An 18565-nucleotide genomic window follows, 5' to 3' on the forward strand; every position below is an offset into this window, starting at 1 on the left:
GGCTGTTGTCAAGTCTCAACAGAGCACATTTAAAACTCCCTGGGAATTCACTGCCAATCCAAGTAAACAGAGACACACAGATCATCTTTACTCAGAAAAAAATGTCTGCTAAAAGACATGATACCTTTCCAAACTCACTTTTGGGGTCAATATCAAAGACAAAATCTATACCTTTGAAACAATTTTTTAAAAAAGCAATAATTAATCTGCTATGATGCAAGATGAGAATACATATATTATCTCAGCATTATCTCAAAGCCATCCACAATCTCTCCATGGTAAGAGGGTCAAAAAGAGGTCAACCCTGTTCAAGAGAAATTATACTTGTTATTTAATTGCTTATTGTGCGGTCTCTGATGGTTGGAGCATGGTTTTAGAAAAGCTTGTGGTTATAAGCACATCCTTAAAAGACTTTGGTGGAGGGCTAATAAAGAAGGCCTGCACACTGTTTATGCTCCCAATTCACTGATTTATTGACAACGTTTTGATCCAAAACAAATCTTGGTCAGAATGATTTTAACCTGAGCTCGGAGTTAGCTTTCCCTTCACAATTACACAGGCCACTGGTGTTTGTCCACAGACCAGACAAGGAGCTCAGCAAAGCCACACAACAACCACAGAGCTCCACATTACAGACAGAGAACTATACATGGAAAGATTGCACTGCTTGGCAAAGGCAGACCAAAAAGAGATTCAACTTAAAGCGACTCCAAAACCAAGGCGTGTATATGTGGTATGTGTGTGGGCGGATCAGACACTGGCTGGCATGGAGCCATGAGAGGGAGGGGAAGCTACCGTGCCAAGAACAGCAAGGATTGACAGACAGGACAACGGCAGATAACTAAGATAGAGATTTGGGGAAAAAGGTTACTATGTCTGTCCTTTGAAGATCTCTGGGTGATGAGTTGGAGGGTGTTGAAGGTAGCAAGTGTAAAAAAGTATCTGATGTAGTCTCAGCAAGGGCCATGCTTCAAGGAGGCATAGCCTTAGTTCAGATGTACCATGAATCCCAAGGTGATCTTCAAAAGGAGGACAACTTCACTTCTTCAATACCCTTTGGCAGTGTTTATTTAGCCAGCTAATGTCATCTGAATGAAAATCGATATCCTGTCGGTACGTCATTTGTTGAGGTAGAGAAGCCAAACTGGGCACCAACCCAACCACCTGCTACCATTGACTACCTCAGAAGTAAAGCAAACTCAGTAATGCTTTGGCTTTTTAGCCCCCTGGTCCCTTGACAGCAGAGTTGTGGGGAAAAAATGCAAGTAATGGGTAACTATTTTCTCAGCCGGCTGTTTCTTATTGATTAAAGAGGTGAAGGTGGTGAGAATTGAGGAAGATGGCTGCGGTTCCCTGGCTGCCATGCTGGAAAGGAACAAGGGCACTTTGTATACACAAACGGGCAGAGTGTTCCACCATGGGAGTGCAGAGAAGGTCAAGCATTTACCACATGGGTACAAGGGGAGACTGATTCGCTGTAGCTAGAGTGCAAACAACCAGCCTGCAAGGCAAACATGTCAGTCCTAAAACGGTGAGAGACAGAGTGAGAGAAGTGATTGATATGGGTATGGGAGTTGTTGTCGTTGGCTTTCATTAAACTTAGTTATTTTGCTATTCAAATGTATGCTTTTTATGCCAATTAACAACGTTGAATTGAACCAAGAGAGAGAGATTGACAGAGAATGTGATGATGAGAGAGTTGGAGAGGACTATGGAAAAAGAGGATAAAAATTGTGAAGATGAGTAAGTGATTAGAAGTAAAAAAGGAGTGAGAGTTGTGTATAAGGGAGAGAGAGAAAGAGACAGAGCAAAAGGGGGGGGAGAGAGAGAGAGAAGTAAACATTCTACCATCTTGCAGTCATCCTGTTTGGGAGCGGGAACCAGTGACTGGCTCCTTTCACCTCTGCTGACCATGAACAAAAGTGTCATTCAGCTTAAGATGGATAGAGGGCACCAATGGCAAGTGAGCTAGCTGGACCAGTGAGTGAAAGGGCATTAGTCCCCCTATCCCCTCCCTCCCCTAAACTTGTGCTTGTTCACACTATGAAAGGACTTCAATTGAGATGAGATGTGAGAAGTGACCCCCTCCTATCCCAAACCCTCATGCCCCCCGCACGCACACATGAGAGCGAGAGTGCACACACAGTCACCAAGCCCTCAAGAGACTGAGATGTTCTTTCGTCACTCGTATCTGTCAGAGGGGAAATTTGTGTACAGGGTGAGGGGGTTCCAGAACATATTTCTCTTTCTCCCCACCTGTTATCCTCAGGCAGGAGAGTCTCATTTTCAGCTGCCAATAAAAAACGTAATGTACACACCAACATGCTGCAGGCAGCTCCACCCTCCAGCCCACCTCTCCAACCTTCCCCTGGGCTGCTGGCTGGTGCCAACCCAACACTCTGATTTATGGACTGATAAAACAAAGGGCACAGGCCAATTCCTGTCTGTGTCAAATTCCGTAAGATTATGTAAATCAACAGATGCATAAATGTTAAAGTATTGTAGGATATTGCCAATGAAAGTGGCAATGTACAGTACTGTATATTATTTTGTGACTAAGTATATGGGTTAATAATTTTGAAGAATGACCACACATGAAATAAAAACTTGAAGTACCGCTCTAAATAACTACAAATGCAGGACAAGAGCAGGTCTAGTCATAACTGTCTGAAACTATTCCAATTTAAGAAGACATTCCAGAATTCCAAGGCCTGACTTTCAAAAGATGAAGTTAATGTTTGTGCTCCTATTTCTGTAAGTTCTCTTCATAACAGAACTGCTGCCTTCCATTTTCCTCTCAGCTTCAATGTACAACAGTTTCAGTACATTCATGGGGTGGCAGGTTGTACTGGATGGAATCACAGCAGGAGGAAAATCACAAACAAAGCCAACCTTCTGGGAAACCATTCTCCCACCTCTGGGGACAGCAGGGCCTGCAATGTGTCTCTTGTAAGACTGCTGGACCTGTCTGCTTCTGTCATTATCTCTCTCTCTCTCTGTGTGTGTGTGTCAATTTCACTGTCTCTTTCTGTCCATTAATCTCTCCCTTCAGTAATTTCCTTTACTCAATTTATCAAGCTTCACTATTTGCCCGTCTTGCTGATTGATCCCTGTGTTTCTGCTGTTTCAGCAAAAAAGCATATAATTTCCACTAAACGTCACAGCAGATAATGTGTACCCCAATTAATAGATTAGTATGCCAGCAAACAAGCAACTTAATGTAAAGTGTTACCAAAATATATTTCTAGAAGAGTACTAAGGATGTAATTCCACCTTTGATGAGCGCTAACTGGGATTAAATTAACATTATGGAGGTAAATATTTTGTTTAGTTCTTTAAACAAACATTAGCTCACTTCCGGTTAGGAGCATTACCAGCTCAGCACAGCCTCCCTGTGAATTAACACTGACAAAAAAAGTATTTCTACAGCTGTGATGTGTCGCACTAATCCATCATGACCCCTGCCCTCTCTACTCACCAAAACACAGAAGGAATGGAAGGAATGGAAAGAAGGGGAGTTTAATAAGAGACGGGGAAGAGACATTAATGGAGAGAGAGAAATAGAGACAGCTGCACTAAGGGTCAATTCCACAGAAACAGACAAATATTTTTACTTTAACATGTATTTCAAACAAAAACCAATGATTGACCACTTTTAACAATTTCCACTGAACCTTTTACAAAAACACATTTACTTGAATTGTCAGAGGAAATTGCTAAGTAGTCCCTGTGCATGGAGTTGTATCATTTGTTTGCAATAATTGGTTTTTGTTTGACATGCATTTTAAAGTGAAAAATCACTCTGTTGGCGTGGAATTGCTCCAAGGCAACCCGTCAAATACTCTGAGGGCTTGAACTGAATATATCACGTAGTTATGAGCTAAAAAGCTGTCACAAAGCATTTGGTTAACCCTTGCTCAGTGTAGGTGCACAAGAAGCCTTCACGCCCACACTTCCAATCGTAATAAGTAGACATCACAATTGTAATACAATATTTGGGGATATGTTGGTAACTTACATGTAAGTCTGAAAAGATCATAATGTTTGATAACAGCATACATACACTACACTGTGTCTAGGTTGACATATTGGTAAATACCACTGTTTCTCTTCATTTTACCTGACACAAAACAACACTGGCAGTTTATTGGGTCAACTCTAGAGCGTGTGTATTTCTACAATTCTGCTGGATATTAATGAACTCAAGAAGTCAATAAAATGTACTTACAGTCAATGTGGTGTAATGTTCAGGCACCTAGGTGGAAACAAAGGTAAAAACCAACCCCTCAGCTTTTATGTTATGTAAATAAAGGTGATGGTGATATTGTATATATTTAAATGTCTCATTCAGTCTTGGATATGAAACTGTTCTGTATCAATACCCCTGGGCCCAGACGTTAATTCAACATCTACTTCACGTTGGTTCAACGTAATTTCATTGAAACAACATGGAAACCACTTTGATTCAACCAGTGTGTGCCCAGAGGGTAGTCTTCTCAAGGTCAGATACTTCCTTCTTTTCCACATTAGGAAGCACATTTCCTTCATCCACCTTCAATAAATAACACATAGACCCTTTGACGCCCTTGGGCGGCTGCTCTGTTTATCATTAACTAAGACATTGTGAAACCTTTAAGGCTAGTTAACCAGAAATGTATTAACTATGCAGTCCCAGTCTCAGTTTCTCCTCAGTTAGTAATGCTCTCTCTCTTTAGTAAGGTAGTGCAGAGCAACTCGCTTTTCTTGGTACAGAGACAAAGACAGATATGATGGCGGAATCACAGGGAATACAGAAAAGAAACAATCACCATTCCTTAAAAGCAACTGTAGGCTAACTAAAAGACCCATGTCATAGGGCTTTTGGTTTAGTTGTTATTTTGTGTTGATCACAACAGCTTTTTCCTTTCGGCGCTTCCTGAACAAGATTCAGAACATTTTATTTGGTTAAAAATATAGTCTACAAATAATTTAACATTGCACATTTTCCCCATGTTGATAAATTGCTTGAGCCACAATATTGCAATTTAGGAAACTTTGGAAGTAAATAAGAGTTCATTATTACAGTAAAGTGTTACTGAACTGACACATTCTGGGTCGAATTCTGGGTCATTCTGAATTCCCTGTAAGATGAATTTGAAAGGTTTTCCTGCATCACTTTGTAAAGGACATGTAATGCATATGTAAAGGATATGCAATGCAAATATCAGAAAACCAACCACAACAACTGTCTCTGAGATGGGTAAGTGTGTCCAAAGTGTTGTCTTTTAGGGGTAGGCATACACTTTCTCTGCCATGATGTGAGTTGGTGAGTGGAGTCGCATTCAGGATAAACAGTCTCAGGCAGGTATTTCTGGGATCTGTTCATGTCTGATCTCCAATTTTATAAAGGCCAAATGAAAAGGATTACACCAAAGCATCATGAGGTTCCCTCTGTCAATGCCTGTGCTGGATCAAACCTCAGACTTCTCACAGCAGTAGGCACAAAATGTCTTCTTAGTTCTATTCCTTTACATCTCTACAAAGAGTCAGTCCAGACTACAGAGCCAAGACAGGCCGAAGAATCAGCAAATTAAGACCTTCTTGCTTTACATGGATGATGGGCTACTATTCCACATGTCCCTGAATATAAGTGTAAAAGATCATGGCTGTAGTCTAAGAAAGTGAAAGTCCAGGTCCCAGGCCAAGGAATATGCTATAGCTTGTATGCTTTTCAGTAGAGTAAAATACTAGGGTATAAGAGGGGTCATATCAAGGAAAGGTCAGCAAGTGAATGAGTTTGGACCAGCATGAACCATTTGGCAACCATTGCCTAGCCAATACTGTATATACTGTACCAACCTTTAATTTTAAGGCCTACTTTTCCTCTGGCTGTTCATCATTCTTTGTGTTTGCTCTCTCATACCAACCACAATAATGTTTGTTATCAGTTCAATAACTGATCCACAGCCCAAAGTTGTAAAAACGCACTCGATTATTTTGCTTAATTGACAGCCATTGTGCAAAAGTTTGCTCCAGTACTGACGTGGAGAGGTGCCCCTCTCGAGTAAGTAGTGGCCGACCTTACCGTTACAAACACGTCCTAACTAGGGAGAGATATTGATTATAGGTTTAATCGTGTTTTATTACACAGTTTCAATATGTGTTGATACTTACAGATAATAGGTGAAGGCGCTTAGACCAGTTGGGACAGTGGTCAGTCCTTTCCCAGAACAATCGGCGCCTCCGTCCTCGTCGCAGCTGCATGAGGACGAACAAATAGCCGGAGTGGATTGTCCTTGACCAGCCGCACCATCCCGTAGTGAAAACAACCGCAAAAATATCCAGATGACAAACACGCGCATGTTTTTCTTCTGTTCAGACTAAGCAAAAATGGCTTTACGTTTCTCTTACAAGGACATGTATGCTACTTTTCGTGTGACTGCTCGGTTGTGATGGCTTGTCCAAGAAGCTTGAATACGTATTATTATTGATAGGTAGTCGACCACTTCAAGGATATAACATGTTAATGCATCAGTCCCACCAAACATATATCCTTAACTACTCCTGTCAAGTCTGGGACATTTTCTTTACTCAAACAATGCGGTTTACCTTGCACTAAGTGTCCTCATATTCATCCCGTGTGGAGTGTTGGTCCTATAAAAATAAGTATCACCCGTCCACACAGACGACAAAATCGACACCTTTTGCTTTTTTCCGTTTTCGTTGTCCCATTAAATCAGCAAACCAGACGGATCCGTGCGTGGACAAAATAAGAAGCCTCAGTACAATTCTCCAACCGAAATGGGAAACACTTGGAGCGTTATTTTTGCTATTGTTTCCCTCCTGATTTGTTTCCTGTAGAAAAACACAGTCAGCTTTCAGCCATTCCTCACGTTTCCTTCCTTTGCTCCCTGCCACCAGCAGCCCGCTTTTTCTTGCTCACTCGGTAAGCACCCTGCCGGACAACCTGCCACACGATCTGCTGAATACAGTATGTTAATACTGACCTACATATTACTGATTTCACAACGTCACACTTTTGCTTTAGTAAGCAACACACTGCAATTAATACGTTTGTAATTGTGTAACAATTCATTTAAATGATCAATTCATTTCCACCTCGGTCATTTCTTTGAGTGTGGTACCATCTCAGGTTAGTCCTTTGGTAGTAATTGGTCAATATCTGATATAATGGTAGGCTTACTGACTCCAACTGACTGAAATGTAGTTGTTATTATTAGATAGGCCTAATTGTCAGGTTATTTACATTTTACCATATGATTTCTACCAATAATACTGTAGGCCTAAAATAAAGTGTAACAAACCGTTTCTAAGAGCACATTCTTATTTACAATGACGGCCTACCCCGGCCAAACCCTCCTCTAACCCGGACGACGCTGGGCCAATTGTGTGCTGCCCTGTGGGACTCCCGATCACGTCTGGTTGTGATACTACCCGGGATCAAACCCGGGACTGTAGTGACGCCTCTAGCACTGCGATGCCATACCTTAGAATGCTGCGCCACTCAGGATTTCTGCTTGACTCCTGCCTCCAACAAGGGGGAATGTGAAAGTGTGTGAACAATCCAGCCAGTAGAGTAGACACTTCTCTCTCAATAGTTTAAGAGTCGCTGTGCTAAATAGAACTCTATTTTCACCAAAAGGGTGGCGGGCAAGGTACTTTGTTACTTGTCCACAGCTCCCTCCTCCAAGTGTTGCTCTTCTTTGTGGTTGGGCAGGCAATCCTCTGTAACTTGTGGCAGAGCCTCTGCCACAGAGGTGACCAGTGCGAGCTCCCCAGAGGCATGCCGACCTACAGAAGGTGCTGTCCAAAGTGCCATTCAGCCTGTTCAACATACAAATATATGGATAGATTATGATATTGATGTGGATAGTGTATGATATCATTGATAAACATTGTAGAACCAGCCATCTCTCCGAACTAAGCAGCCAGCGAAGAAGGATGCCACCATCGGTGTCACACCCTGACCTTAGAGAGCCTTTTATTCTCTAATTTGGTTAGGTCGGGGTGTGACTAGGGTGGGTACTCTAGTTTTTGTATTTCTATGTTGGCCTGGTATGGTTCCCAATCAGAGGTAGCTGTCTATCGCTGTCTCTGATTGGGGATCATATTTAGGCAGCCTTTTCCCACTGGGTTTTTGTGGGATCTTGTTGTTTGTGTGTAGTTGCCTGTGAGCACTGCATTTGACTTCACGTTTAATTTGTTCTGCATTGCTTTGGTGAGTTTCATTAATTAAACGTGGAACTCTACACACGCTGCGCCTTGGTCCATTAATTCTACAAATTATTGTGACAATCGGCAATACCAGCTTTGAAAGAGACACAGGGGTACACATCATGCTCTGAGCATCATGGGAATCAGGGCAGTGTTCTGTTTCATACCTGAGAGAAATACTGATTCCGCTCATGACGCTTGTTGTATGGGTCCATCATCAGCATGAATAACATCACAGAGCTCAGAACATTCATTGTCAAGACCTTTTCTTGTACATTACTCATAACACAGTTTTTGTCATACCCATATGATAATCAGTGCTTTTTAAATACAACAGAGACATTTTTAGAATATGTGTTTGATCAATATGTTGCTGAACAAAATATTAAGAACTCTGTCTTTTCAATTGAAGTTTCTCTTATGTCAAAGAGTCATGGTATTGTGGAGTCGGTTATTAATGTAAAGCCATACATTTTTCAAGCCCCAAAATGACAGTCACAACAATGTCATCCAATAAGTTCTAACTGTTAGTAGTGCACATGATGGTGACATACTTATAACATGCAACATACATTCCGCCACTGTGTGTGAACGCAACAGCAGCTAAGTTTGTTCGGATGGAGAGGAAGATCCTGCAAGGTTGTCAGTTTTCATGTAAATACATTTGCATAATTTTGCAAGTGAAAGGTGCAAAGGCACATGTTATGATAGATTGTTTGAGAAGGAAATTGTCCAAGCAGAAGCACATTGACAAAGCAAATATCTATGTAACATAGCAGGTTTATCAAAGCTTTGGTTTTAAGTGACACATTTTACAAGTTTTGGATCCCTTGATGTTAAATGGAGTATGTAATGCAATATTAGATTGTCACATTTACCAATGCACGCTATGCACGTTATGTCACCTTTTATACAACCTTTATAGAGTTTGACATACGTTTGAAGATAAGGGGGGGTCAGCTTTAATATTCCAGATAGATTTAGGGTCTTATCAAGTGAATTGTTTGCATCATTTGTAATACCCCTTATTTGTTTATTCCCCCCCCCCATCACTACCACCCCTCCTTTGATTGGAGTAAGCTAACAATACATCATCTACTGCTACTTACAGTGATTTTCACTCATATACTGTATACAGTACATATAGTTAACTAATTATGCATATATTCCTAATTTCCTCTTTCTGCAAGTGCTAGATTTCCACCCACAGTGGACAATCCACTATCCATTCTTATCTTAATTCCAGCCCTCCGATGTCCACAGATTAACCTATATTTCCCAGTATAATACAATTTTGCTATTTTCTTTTGCAATACATCCCTCCATTTTACCCAAAAGTATAATGATATTTCCCATTGATTGATTGTGTTTTTTCAGATCCCCGAACAATACAGTTTGCAGATCCATCTGAACTCTGATATTATGACATAACAACCATTCCTGGACCTGACTCCAAAAGTGAGCCACAGATGGACAGTACCAGAAAAGATATTCTATTGATTCTGTTTGCTTGTGGCAGTCTGCACAGGGCTGACTGTTCAATGCCCTATATATTGGAACATTCTTTTTGTAGCAAGTGTTTTATATAATAACATAAATTGAAATGAACAGATTGATGTGTTAATTGTTGTTTTATATGTTAGTTCATTGACCCAATGCCAAGGTATTAGGACATCAAAGACCTGTTCCCAACTGACTGGAATTCTATGCGGCATAGCTGTCAAATCTTTTGACTTTAAGAAACAGAATTTTTATTTATACTAATCATTTTAAGCCATTTATGGTTTTAAATGAGTGGCAGACACTAATTCTTACATTTCTTCCTTAAGTAATTGCCTCTTCCAATTTTGTGGCAGAGCCGCAGTTGGTTATCATTTTGTATTGAGCATACACCTCCATACTCTGTTGTTAGTTGCTTGTGTGACAATTTTACCAATTTTTTCAAAACTACAAATCAAATCAAATTTTATTGGTCACATACACATGGTTAGCAGATGTTAATGCGAGTGTAGCGAAATGCTTGTGCTTCTAGTTCTGACCATGCAGTAATATCTAACAAGTAATCTTAACAATTTCACAACAACTACCTTATACACACAAGTGTAAAGGAATTGAATAAGAATATGTACATATAAATATATGGATGAGCGATGGCCGAACAGCATAGATGCAGTAGATGGTATAGAGTACAGTATATACATATGAGATGAGTAATGTAGGTTATGTAAACATTATATAAAGTGGCATTGTTTAAAGTGACTAGTGATACATTTATTACATCCAATTTTTAATTATTAAAGTGGCTAGAGATTTGAGCCAGTATGTTGGCAGCAGCCACTCAGTGTTACTGATGGCTGTTTAACAGTCTGATGGCCTTGAGATTGAGCTGTTTTTCAGTCTCTCGGTCCCAGCTTTGATGCACCTGTACTGACCTCGCCTTCTGGATGATAGCGGGGTGAACAGGCAGTGGCTCGGGTGGTTGTTGTCCTTGATGATATTTTTGGCCTTCCTGTTACATCGGGTGGTGTAGGGTTAGCGTGTCCTGGAGAGCAGGTAGTGTGTCCCCAGTGATGCGTTGTGCAGACCTCACTACCCTCTGGGTGTCACGACTTCCGCCGAAGTCGATCCCTCTCCTTGTTCGGGCGGTGTTCGGCAGTCGACGTCACCGGCCTTCTAGCCATCACTGATCCATTTTTCATTTTCCATTGGTTTTGTCTTGTCTTCCTTCACCCCTGGTTCCAATCCCATCAATTACCTGTTGTGTATTTAACCCTCTGTTTCCCCTCATGTCCTTGTCGGAGATTGTTTGATTGTATGTGATGTACATGTATTATGTTGGTGTGCGACAGGTTTTGTATCCACTTTTGTTATTTTGTAAATTTTGGTTTTTGGAGTTTTATCAGCATTTATTAAACAACTCCGTTTTTACTAGGTTCATTCTCCTGCGCCTGACTTCCCTGCCACCAACACGCACCCTTTACACTGGGGAGCCTTGCGGTTGCGGGTGGAGCAGTTGCCGTTCCAGGCGGTGATACAGCCCGACAGGATGCTCTGGATTGTGCATCTCTAAAAGTTTGTATTTTTGGTGACAAGCCACATTTCTTCAGCCTCCTGAGGATGAAGAGCGCTGTTGCACCTTCTTATTCTTCAGTTTGTCCATGATGTGTACGCCGAGGAACTTAACTTTCCATCTTCACCACTACTGTCCCGTCGATGTGGATAGGGGGGTGCTCCCTCTGCTGTTTCCTGATGTCCACGATCATCTCCTTTGTTGACGTTGATTGTGAAGTTATTTTCCTGACACCACACTCCGAGGGCCCTCACCTCCTCCCTGTAGGCCGTCTCGTCGTTGTTGGTAATCAAGCCTACCACTGTAGTGTTGTCTGCAAACTTGATGATTTGAGTTGGACGCGTGCATGGCCACACAGTCATGGGTGAACAGGGAGTACAGGAGAGGGCTGAGAACACACCGTTGTGGGGCCCCAGTGTTGAGGATCAGCGGGGTGGAGATGTTGTTTCCTACCCTCACCATCTGGGGGTGGCTCGTCAGAAAGTCCAGGACCCAATTGCACAGGGCGGGGTCTAATGACGAGTTTGGAGGGTACTATGGTGTTAAATGCTGAGCTGTAGTCGATGAACAGCATTCTTACATAGGTATTCCTCTTGTCCAGATGGGTTAGGACAGTGTGCAGTGGGATTGCGATTGCGTCGTCTGTGGACCTATTGGGACGGTAAGCAAATTGGAGTGGGTCTAGGGTGTCAGGTAGGTTGGAGGTGATATGATCCTTGACTAGTCTCTCAAAGCACTTCATAATGACGGAAGTGAGTGCTACGGGGTGATAGTCATTTAGCTCAGTTACATTAGCTTTCTTGGGAACAGGAACAACGGTGGCCCTCTTGAAGCATGTGGGAACAGCATACTAGGATAGGGATTGATTGAATATGTCCCGTAAACACACCAGCCAGCTGGTCTGCACATGCTCTGAGGACACGGCTAGGGATGTTGTCTGGGCTAGTAGCCTTGCGAAGGTTAACACGTTGAAATGTTTTACTCACGTTGGCTGCGGTGAAGGAGAGTCCGCAGGTTTTGGTAGCGGGCCGTGTCGGTGGCACTGTATTGTCCTCAAAGTGAGCAAAGAAGTTGTTTAGTTTGTCTGGGAGCAAGACATCGGGTCCGCGACGGGGCTGGTTTTCTTTTTGTAGTCCGTGATTGACTGTAGACCCTGCCACATCTGTCGTGCCTGAGTTGTTGAATTGCGACTCTACTTTGTCTCTATACTGACGCTTAGAATGTTTGATTGCCTTGCGGAGGGAATAGGTACTGTTTGTATTCGGTCATGTTTCTGGTTGCCTTACCCTGATTAAAAGCAGTAGTTTGCGCTTTCAGTTCTGCGCGAATGCTGCCATCAATCCACGGTTTCTGGTTAGGGGAAGGTTTTAATTGTCGCCGTGGGTACAACATCACCGATACACTTGCTAATAAACTCGCTCACCGACTCAGCGTATACATCAATGTTGTTCGCCGCTATCCAGAACATATCCCAATCCACGTGATCGAAGCAATCTTGAAGTTTTGCTGTAATATTTGATCTACCTTTTCTGGAGGATGACATTTAAATTGCAGCCAACTCTGTATGGCTTTTATTTAAAAAGGAAGACACTTTAAATAGGATTACACTGTCAATCCACCATAAATGTGCGGTTTTAAAGTGCAAAAGGGCAAAGAGCCCCATCTTAAACATATGATGTGCCTCTCTTTGTAGCCTTCTGGAAACCAGTTTGGATTTAGAGTTTCTGTATGTGCCTTAATATTCAAAACATTTAGTCCTCCACACTTATGCTCTTATATATAGATACAGTGCCTTCAGAAAGTATTCACATTCCCCTTAACTTTTTCCACATTTCGTTGTGTTACAGCCTGAATTTTAAATGGATTCAATTGAGTTTTTATGTCACTGGCCTATAAACAATACCCCATAATGTCAACGTGGAATTATGTTTTTTTTAAATGAAAATCTGAAATGTCTTAAGTCAATAAGTATTCAACCCCTTTGTTATGGTAAGCCTAAATAAGTTCAGGAATAAAACATTTTAACAACAAGTCACATAAGTTGCATTGACTCACTCTGTGTGCAATAGTGTTTATCATGATTTTTTAAATAACTACCTAATCTCTGTACCCCACACACATACAATTATCTGTTAGGTCCTTCAGTCGAACAGTGCATTTCAAACACAGATTCATCCACAAAGACCAGGGAGGTTTTCCAATGACTTACAAAGAAGGGTACTTATTGGTAGAGGGTAAAAAAAAAGCAGAAATGGAATATCCCTTTGATCATGGTGAAGTTATTCATTAAACTTGGTGTATCAAGACACCCAAAGATACAGGTGTCCTTCCTAACTCAGTTGCAGGAGAGGAAGGAAACCCCTCAGGGATTTCACCATGAGGCCAATGGTGACTTTAAAACAATTTACAGAGTTTATTGGCTGTGATAGGAGAAAACTGAGAATGAAGCAACACTGTAGTTACTCCACATACTAACCTGATTGACAGAGTGAAAAGAAGGAGGTCTGTACAGAATAAATATATTCCAAAACATGCATCCTGTTTGCAACAAAGCACTATAGTAATACTGCAAAAAATTGTCAAAGGCAATTAACTTTTTGTCCTAAATACAAAGTGTTATGTTTGGGGCAAATCCAATACAACACATTACTAAGTACCACCATCCATATTTTCAAGGTAGTGGTAGATGCATCATGCCATGGCTTGTAATCATTAAGGACTGGGGAGTTTTTCAGGATAAAAAATAAACAAAATTAAGCTAAGCACAGGCAAAATCCTAGAGGAAAACCTGGTTCAGTCTGCCTTCCAACAGACACTGAGAGACTCCCGGGTGGCACAGCAGTCTAAGGCACTGCATCTCAGTGCTAGAGGCATCCCTACAGACCCTGGTTCGATTCCAGGCTGTATCACAACCGGCCGTGATTGGGAGTCCCGTAGGGCGGCACACAATTGGCTCAGCGTCATCTGTGTTAGAGTTTGGAAGTCATTGTAAATAAGAATGTGTTCTTAACTGACTTGCCTAGTTAAATAAATGTCAGAGTTGTGTGTATAGGTGGCAGGGAAGTCAGGTGCAGGAGTGTAAAGTGGAGTCTTTTAATTTGTGCACACAATTGAAGAGAAATACGCTTTTTGCGTGCATGAAACATTTATGGGATCTTTTATTTTAGCTCGTCCACGTAACATGCTCCATAACACTAATAAGAATAGAAATAAACAAACATGGGTACGAGGACCCGTCGCGCACCTATACAATAAACACAACACTGACAATAAACAATCTCTGACAAAGACATGAGGGGAAACAGGGTTAAATACACAACAGGTAATGAATGGTATTGAAAACAGGTGTGTGGGAAGACAAGACAAAACAAATGAAAAATGGATCAATGATGGCTAGAAGACCGGTGACGTCGACCGCCCGAACAAGGAGAGGCATCGACTTCGGTAGAAGTCGTGACAGTACTCCCCCCCCACACCTGCCTAGGGGATGACCCGGAGGGCGAGGTGCAGGGCGATCCGGATGGATCATTTTAACACGGAAGCATCTAACACGTCCTCCACCGGAACCCAGCATCTCTCCTCCGGCCCGTACCCCTCCCAGTCCACGAGGTACTGAAGGCCCCTCGCCCGACGTCTCGAATCCATAATGGATCGAACAGAGTACGCCGGGACCTCCGCTATGTCTAGAGGAGGCGGAGGAACATCACGCACTTCAGCCTCCTGGAGCGGGCCAGCCACCACCGGCCTGAGGAGACACATGGAACGAGGGGTTAATACGGTAATTAGTGGGCAGCTGTAACCTATAACATACCTCGTTCACTCTCCTCAGGACTTTAAACGGCCCCACAAACCACGGACCCAGCTTCCGGCAGAGCAGGCGGAGGGGCAGGTTTCGGGTCGAGAGCCAGACCCTGTCCCCTGGTGCGAACACCGGGGCCTCACTGCGGCGACGGTCTGCACCGATTTTATGGCGCCTTATGGCGCGCTGAAGGTGGACGTGGGCTGCCTCCCAGGTTTCCTCAGCACGCCGAAACCAATTGTCCAACACAGGAGCCTCGGTCTGACTCTGATGCCAAGGAGCCAGAACCGGCTGATACTCATTTTCAATGTGTATTAGGGTAAGGTTAGTGGAGGAGTGATGTAGCGAGTTCTGGGCCATCTCTGCCCAGGGCACGAACTTCGCCCACTCCCCCGGCCAGTCCTGGCAATAAGACCGCAGAAAAATCTGGGAAAGTGACAGAGACAAACATTAGTGCAACAGAGGGCTCTGGATGAGAATGGTGCCTACTCACCTGGGGTGATGCCAGAGTGCCCTGCCTGCCTTCTCTATTCCCAAAGGAACCAACCCGGCACCGACCAGCAGTGTGCTCTCTGCAACCATAGATGGTGCTCGAGAGGGAACCCCCTCCGGTCACCCTGCGCACCATCCCCCCCAATTCCATAGGTTCGGGAGAGAGGGTGCAGGAGGATGGAACAACCAGACCCCGATCTAGACGTCCACAAGTAGCCAGCATGTTGTCCAGCCTGATGGACATGTCCACCAGCTGGTCGAAGGGGAGGGTGGTGTCTCTACAGGCCAGCTCCCGACGGACGTCCTCGCGTAGACTACAAAGGTAATGGTCAATCAGGGCCCTGTCGCTCCATCCAGCTCCGGCAGCCAAGGTCCTAAAACGCCAAAGCAAACTCCTGTGCATTTCTGGATTTCTTTTTCTCATTTTGTCTGTCATAGTTGAAGTGTACCTATGATGAAAATTACAGGCCTCTCTCGTCTTTTTAAGTGGGAGAACTTGCACAATTGGTGGCTGACTAAATACTTTTTTGCCCCACTGTAAATATCAATGCAAAACAGCCTAAACAAATTAAAAGGGAACAATAGCTGTCATTTCAGAGTTTGATGTGACTGGGTTAGCTTTCGTTTTTCTAAAATCCCATTACCATCTAAGGTAGGGATAGAACCCTCAAGGTTCTTTGCTTTCATACAGTCGTGGCTAAAAGTTTTGAGAATGACACAAATATTAATTTTCACAAAGTTTGCTGCTTCAGTGTCTTTGATATTTTTTTCAGATGTTACTATGGAATACTGAAGTATGATTACAAGCATTTCATAAGTGTCAAAGGCTGTTATTGACAATTACATGAAGTTGATGCAAAGAGTCAATATTTGCAGTGTTGACCCTTCTTTTTCACGACCTTTGCAATCCGCCCTGACATTCTGTCAATTAACTTCTGGGCCACATTTTGACTGATGGTAGCCCATTCTTGTATAATCAATGCTTGGAGTTTGTCAGAATTTGTGGGGTTTTGTTTGTCCACCCGCCTCTTGAGGATTGACGACAAGTTCTCAATGGTATTAAGGTCTGGCGAGTTTCCTGGCCATGGACCCAAAATATTGATGTTTTGTTCCCAGAGCCACTTAGTTAACACGTTTACCTTATGGCAAGGTGCTACACCATGCTGGAATGGGCATTGTGTGTCACCAAACTGTTCCTGGATGGTTGGGAGAAGTTGCTCTCGGAGAATGTGTTGGTACCATTCTTTATTCATGGTTGTGTTCCTAGGCAAAATTGTGAGTGAGCCCACTCCCTTGGCTGAGAAGCAACCCCACACATGAATGGTCTCAGGATGCTTTACTGTTGGCATGACACAGGACTGATGGTAGCGTTCACCTAGTCTTCTCCGGACAAGCTTTTTTCCGGATGCCCCAAACAATCGGAAGGGGGATTCGTCAGAGAAAATGACTTTACCCCAGTCCTCATCAGTCCAATCCCTGTACATTTTGCAGAATATCAGTCTGTCCCTGATGTTTTTCCTGGAGAGAAGTGGCTTCTTTGCTGCCCTTCTTGACACCAGGCTATGCTCCAAAAGTCTTCGCCTCACTGTGCGTGCAGATGCACTCACCTGCCTGCTGCAAATTCCTGAGCAAGCTCTGTACTGGTGGTGCCCTGATCCCGCAGCTGAATCAACTTTAGGAGATGGTCCTGGTGCTTGCCGGACTTTCTTGGGTGCCCTGAAGCCTTCTTCACAACAATTGAACCGCTCTCCTTGAAGTTCTTGATGATCTGCTAAATTTTTGATTTAGGTGCAATCTTACTGGCAGCAATATCCTTGCCTGTGAAGCCCTTTTTGTGCAAAGCAATGATGACGGCACGTGTTTCCTTGCAGGTAACCATGGCTGACAGAGGAAGAACAATGATTCCAAGCACCACCCTCCTTTTCAAGCTTCCAGTCTGTTATTCGAACTCAATCAGCATGACAGAGTGATCTCCAGCCTTGTCCGCGTCAACACTCACACCTGTGTTAACGAGAGAATCGCTGACATGATATCAGCTCGTCCTTTTGTGGCAGGGCTGAAATGCAGTGGAAATGTTTTTTGGGGATTCAGTTCATTTGCATGGAAAAGAGGGACTTTGCAATTAATTGCAGTTAATCTGTTCACACTTCATAACATTCTGGAGTATATGCAAATTGCAATCATTCAAACTGAGGCAGCAGACTTTGTGAAAATTAATATTTGTGTCATTCTCAAAACTTTTGGCCACTACTGTACACTGAACAAAAATATAAATGCAACATGTAAAGTGTTGGTTCCATGTTTCACGAGCTAAAATAAAAGATCCCATAAATGTTTCATACACGCAAAAAGCGTATTTCTCTTCAATTGTGTGCACAAATTTGTTTACATCCCTGTTAGTGAGCATTTCTCCAAGATAATTCATCCACCTGACAGGTGTGGCATATAAAGAAGGTGCACCATGTGCTGGGGACAATAAAAGGCCACTCTAAAATGTGAAGTTTTGTCACACAACACAATGCCACAGATGTCTCATGTTTTGAGGGAGCATGCAATTGGCATGCTGACCACAGGAATGTCCAACAAAGCTGTTGCCAGAGAATTTAATGTTCATTTCTCTACCATAAGCCACCTCCAACGTTGTTTTAGAGTATTTAGCAGTACGTCCAACCGGCCTCACAACTGCCCAGTGGTGGCAGTGGGATTTTGGTATGGGCAGGCATAAGCTACTGACAACAAACACAATTGCATTTTATTGATGGCAATTTGAACGCACAGCAATACCGTGATGAGATCCTGAGAACCCCAAAGAACCCTTTATTCTAAGAGTGTAGGCGCCGTTTTGAGTAGATGTCCTGAATGGGTGGGAGCACGGCCTCAGAGATGTTCATCACCCGTTGGAGGGCCTTGCGTTCATGGGTGGAGCATTTCCCTTGCTAGGTCATGATGCAACCGATCAGGACGCACTCAATTGTGCAGTGGTACTATTT

The 18565-nt window shown here is 43.0% G+C and overlaps 1 protein-coding gene across 1 annotated transcript in view; it reads right to left on the reverse strand.

Annotated features, from left to right (window-relative positions):
• LOC112263802 (leucine-rich repeat-containing G-protein coupled receptor 4) overlaps positions 1-7293 on the reverse strand; it is a 29576-nt gene extending 22283 nt beyond the window's left edge. The window contains exon 1 of the mRNA XM_024440411.2: positions 6154-7293. Coding sequence (XP_024296179.1) covers positions 6154-6341 — 188 coding nt within the window. The 5' untranslated portion in view covers positions 6342-7293. The remainder of the gene's footprint in view (positions 1-6153) is intronic.
• Between the last annotated feature and the right edge of the window lie 11272 nt (positions 7294-18565).

Source organism: Oncorhynchus tshawytscha, linkage group LG12 (genome assembly GCF_018296145.1).
Source record: "Oncorhynchus tshawytscha isolate Ot180627B linkage group LG12, Otsh_v2.0, whole genome shotgun sequence".
Lineage (NCBI taxonomy): Eukaryota > Metazoa > Chordata > Actinopteri > Salmoniformes > Salmonidae > Oncorhynchus > Oncorhynchus tshawytscha.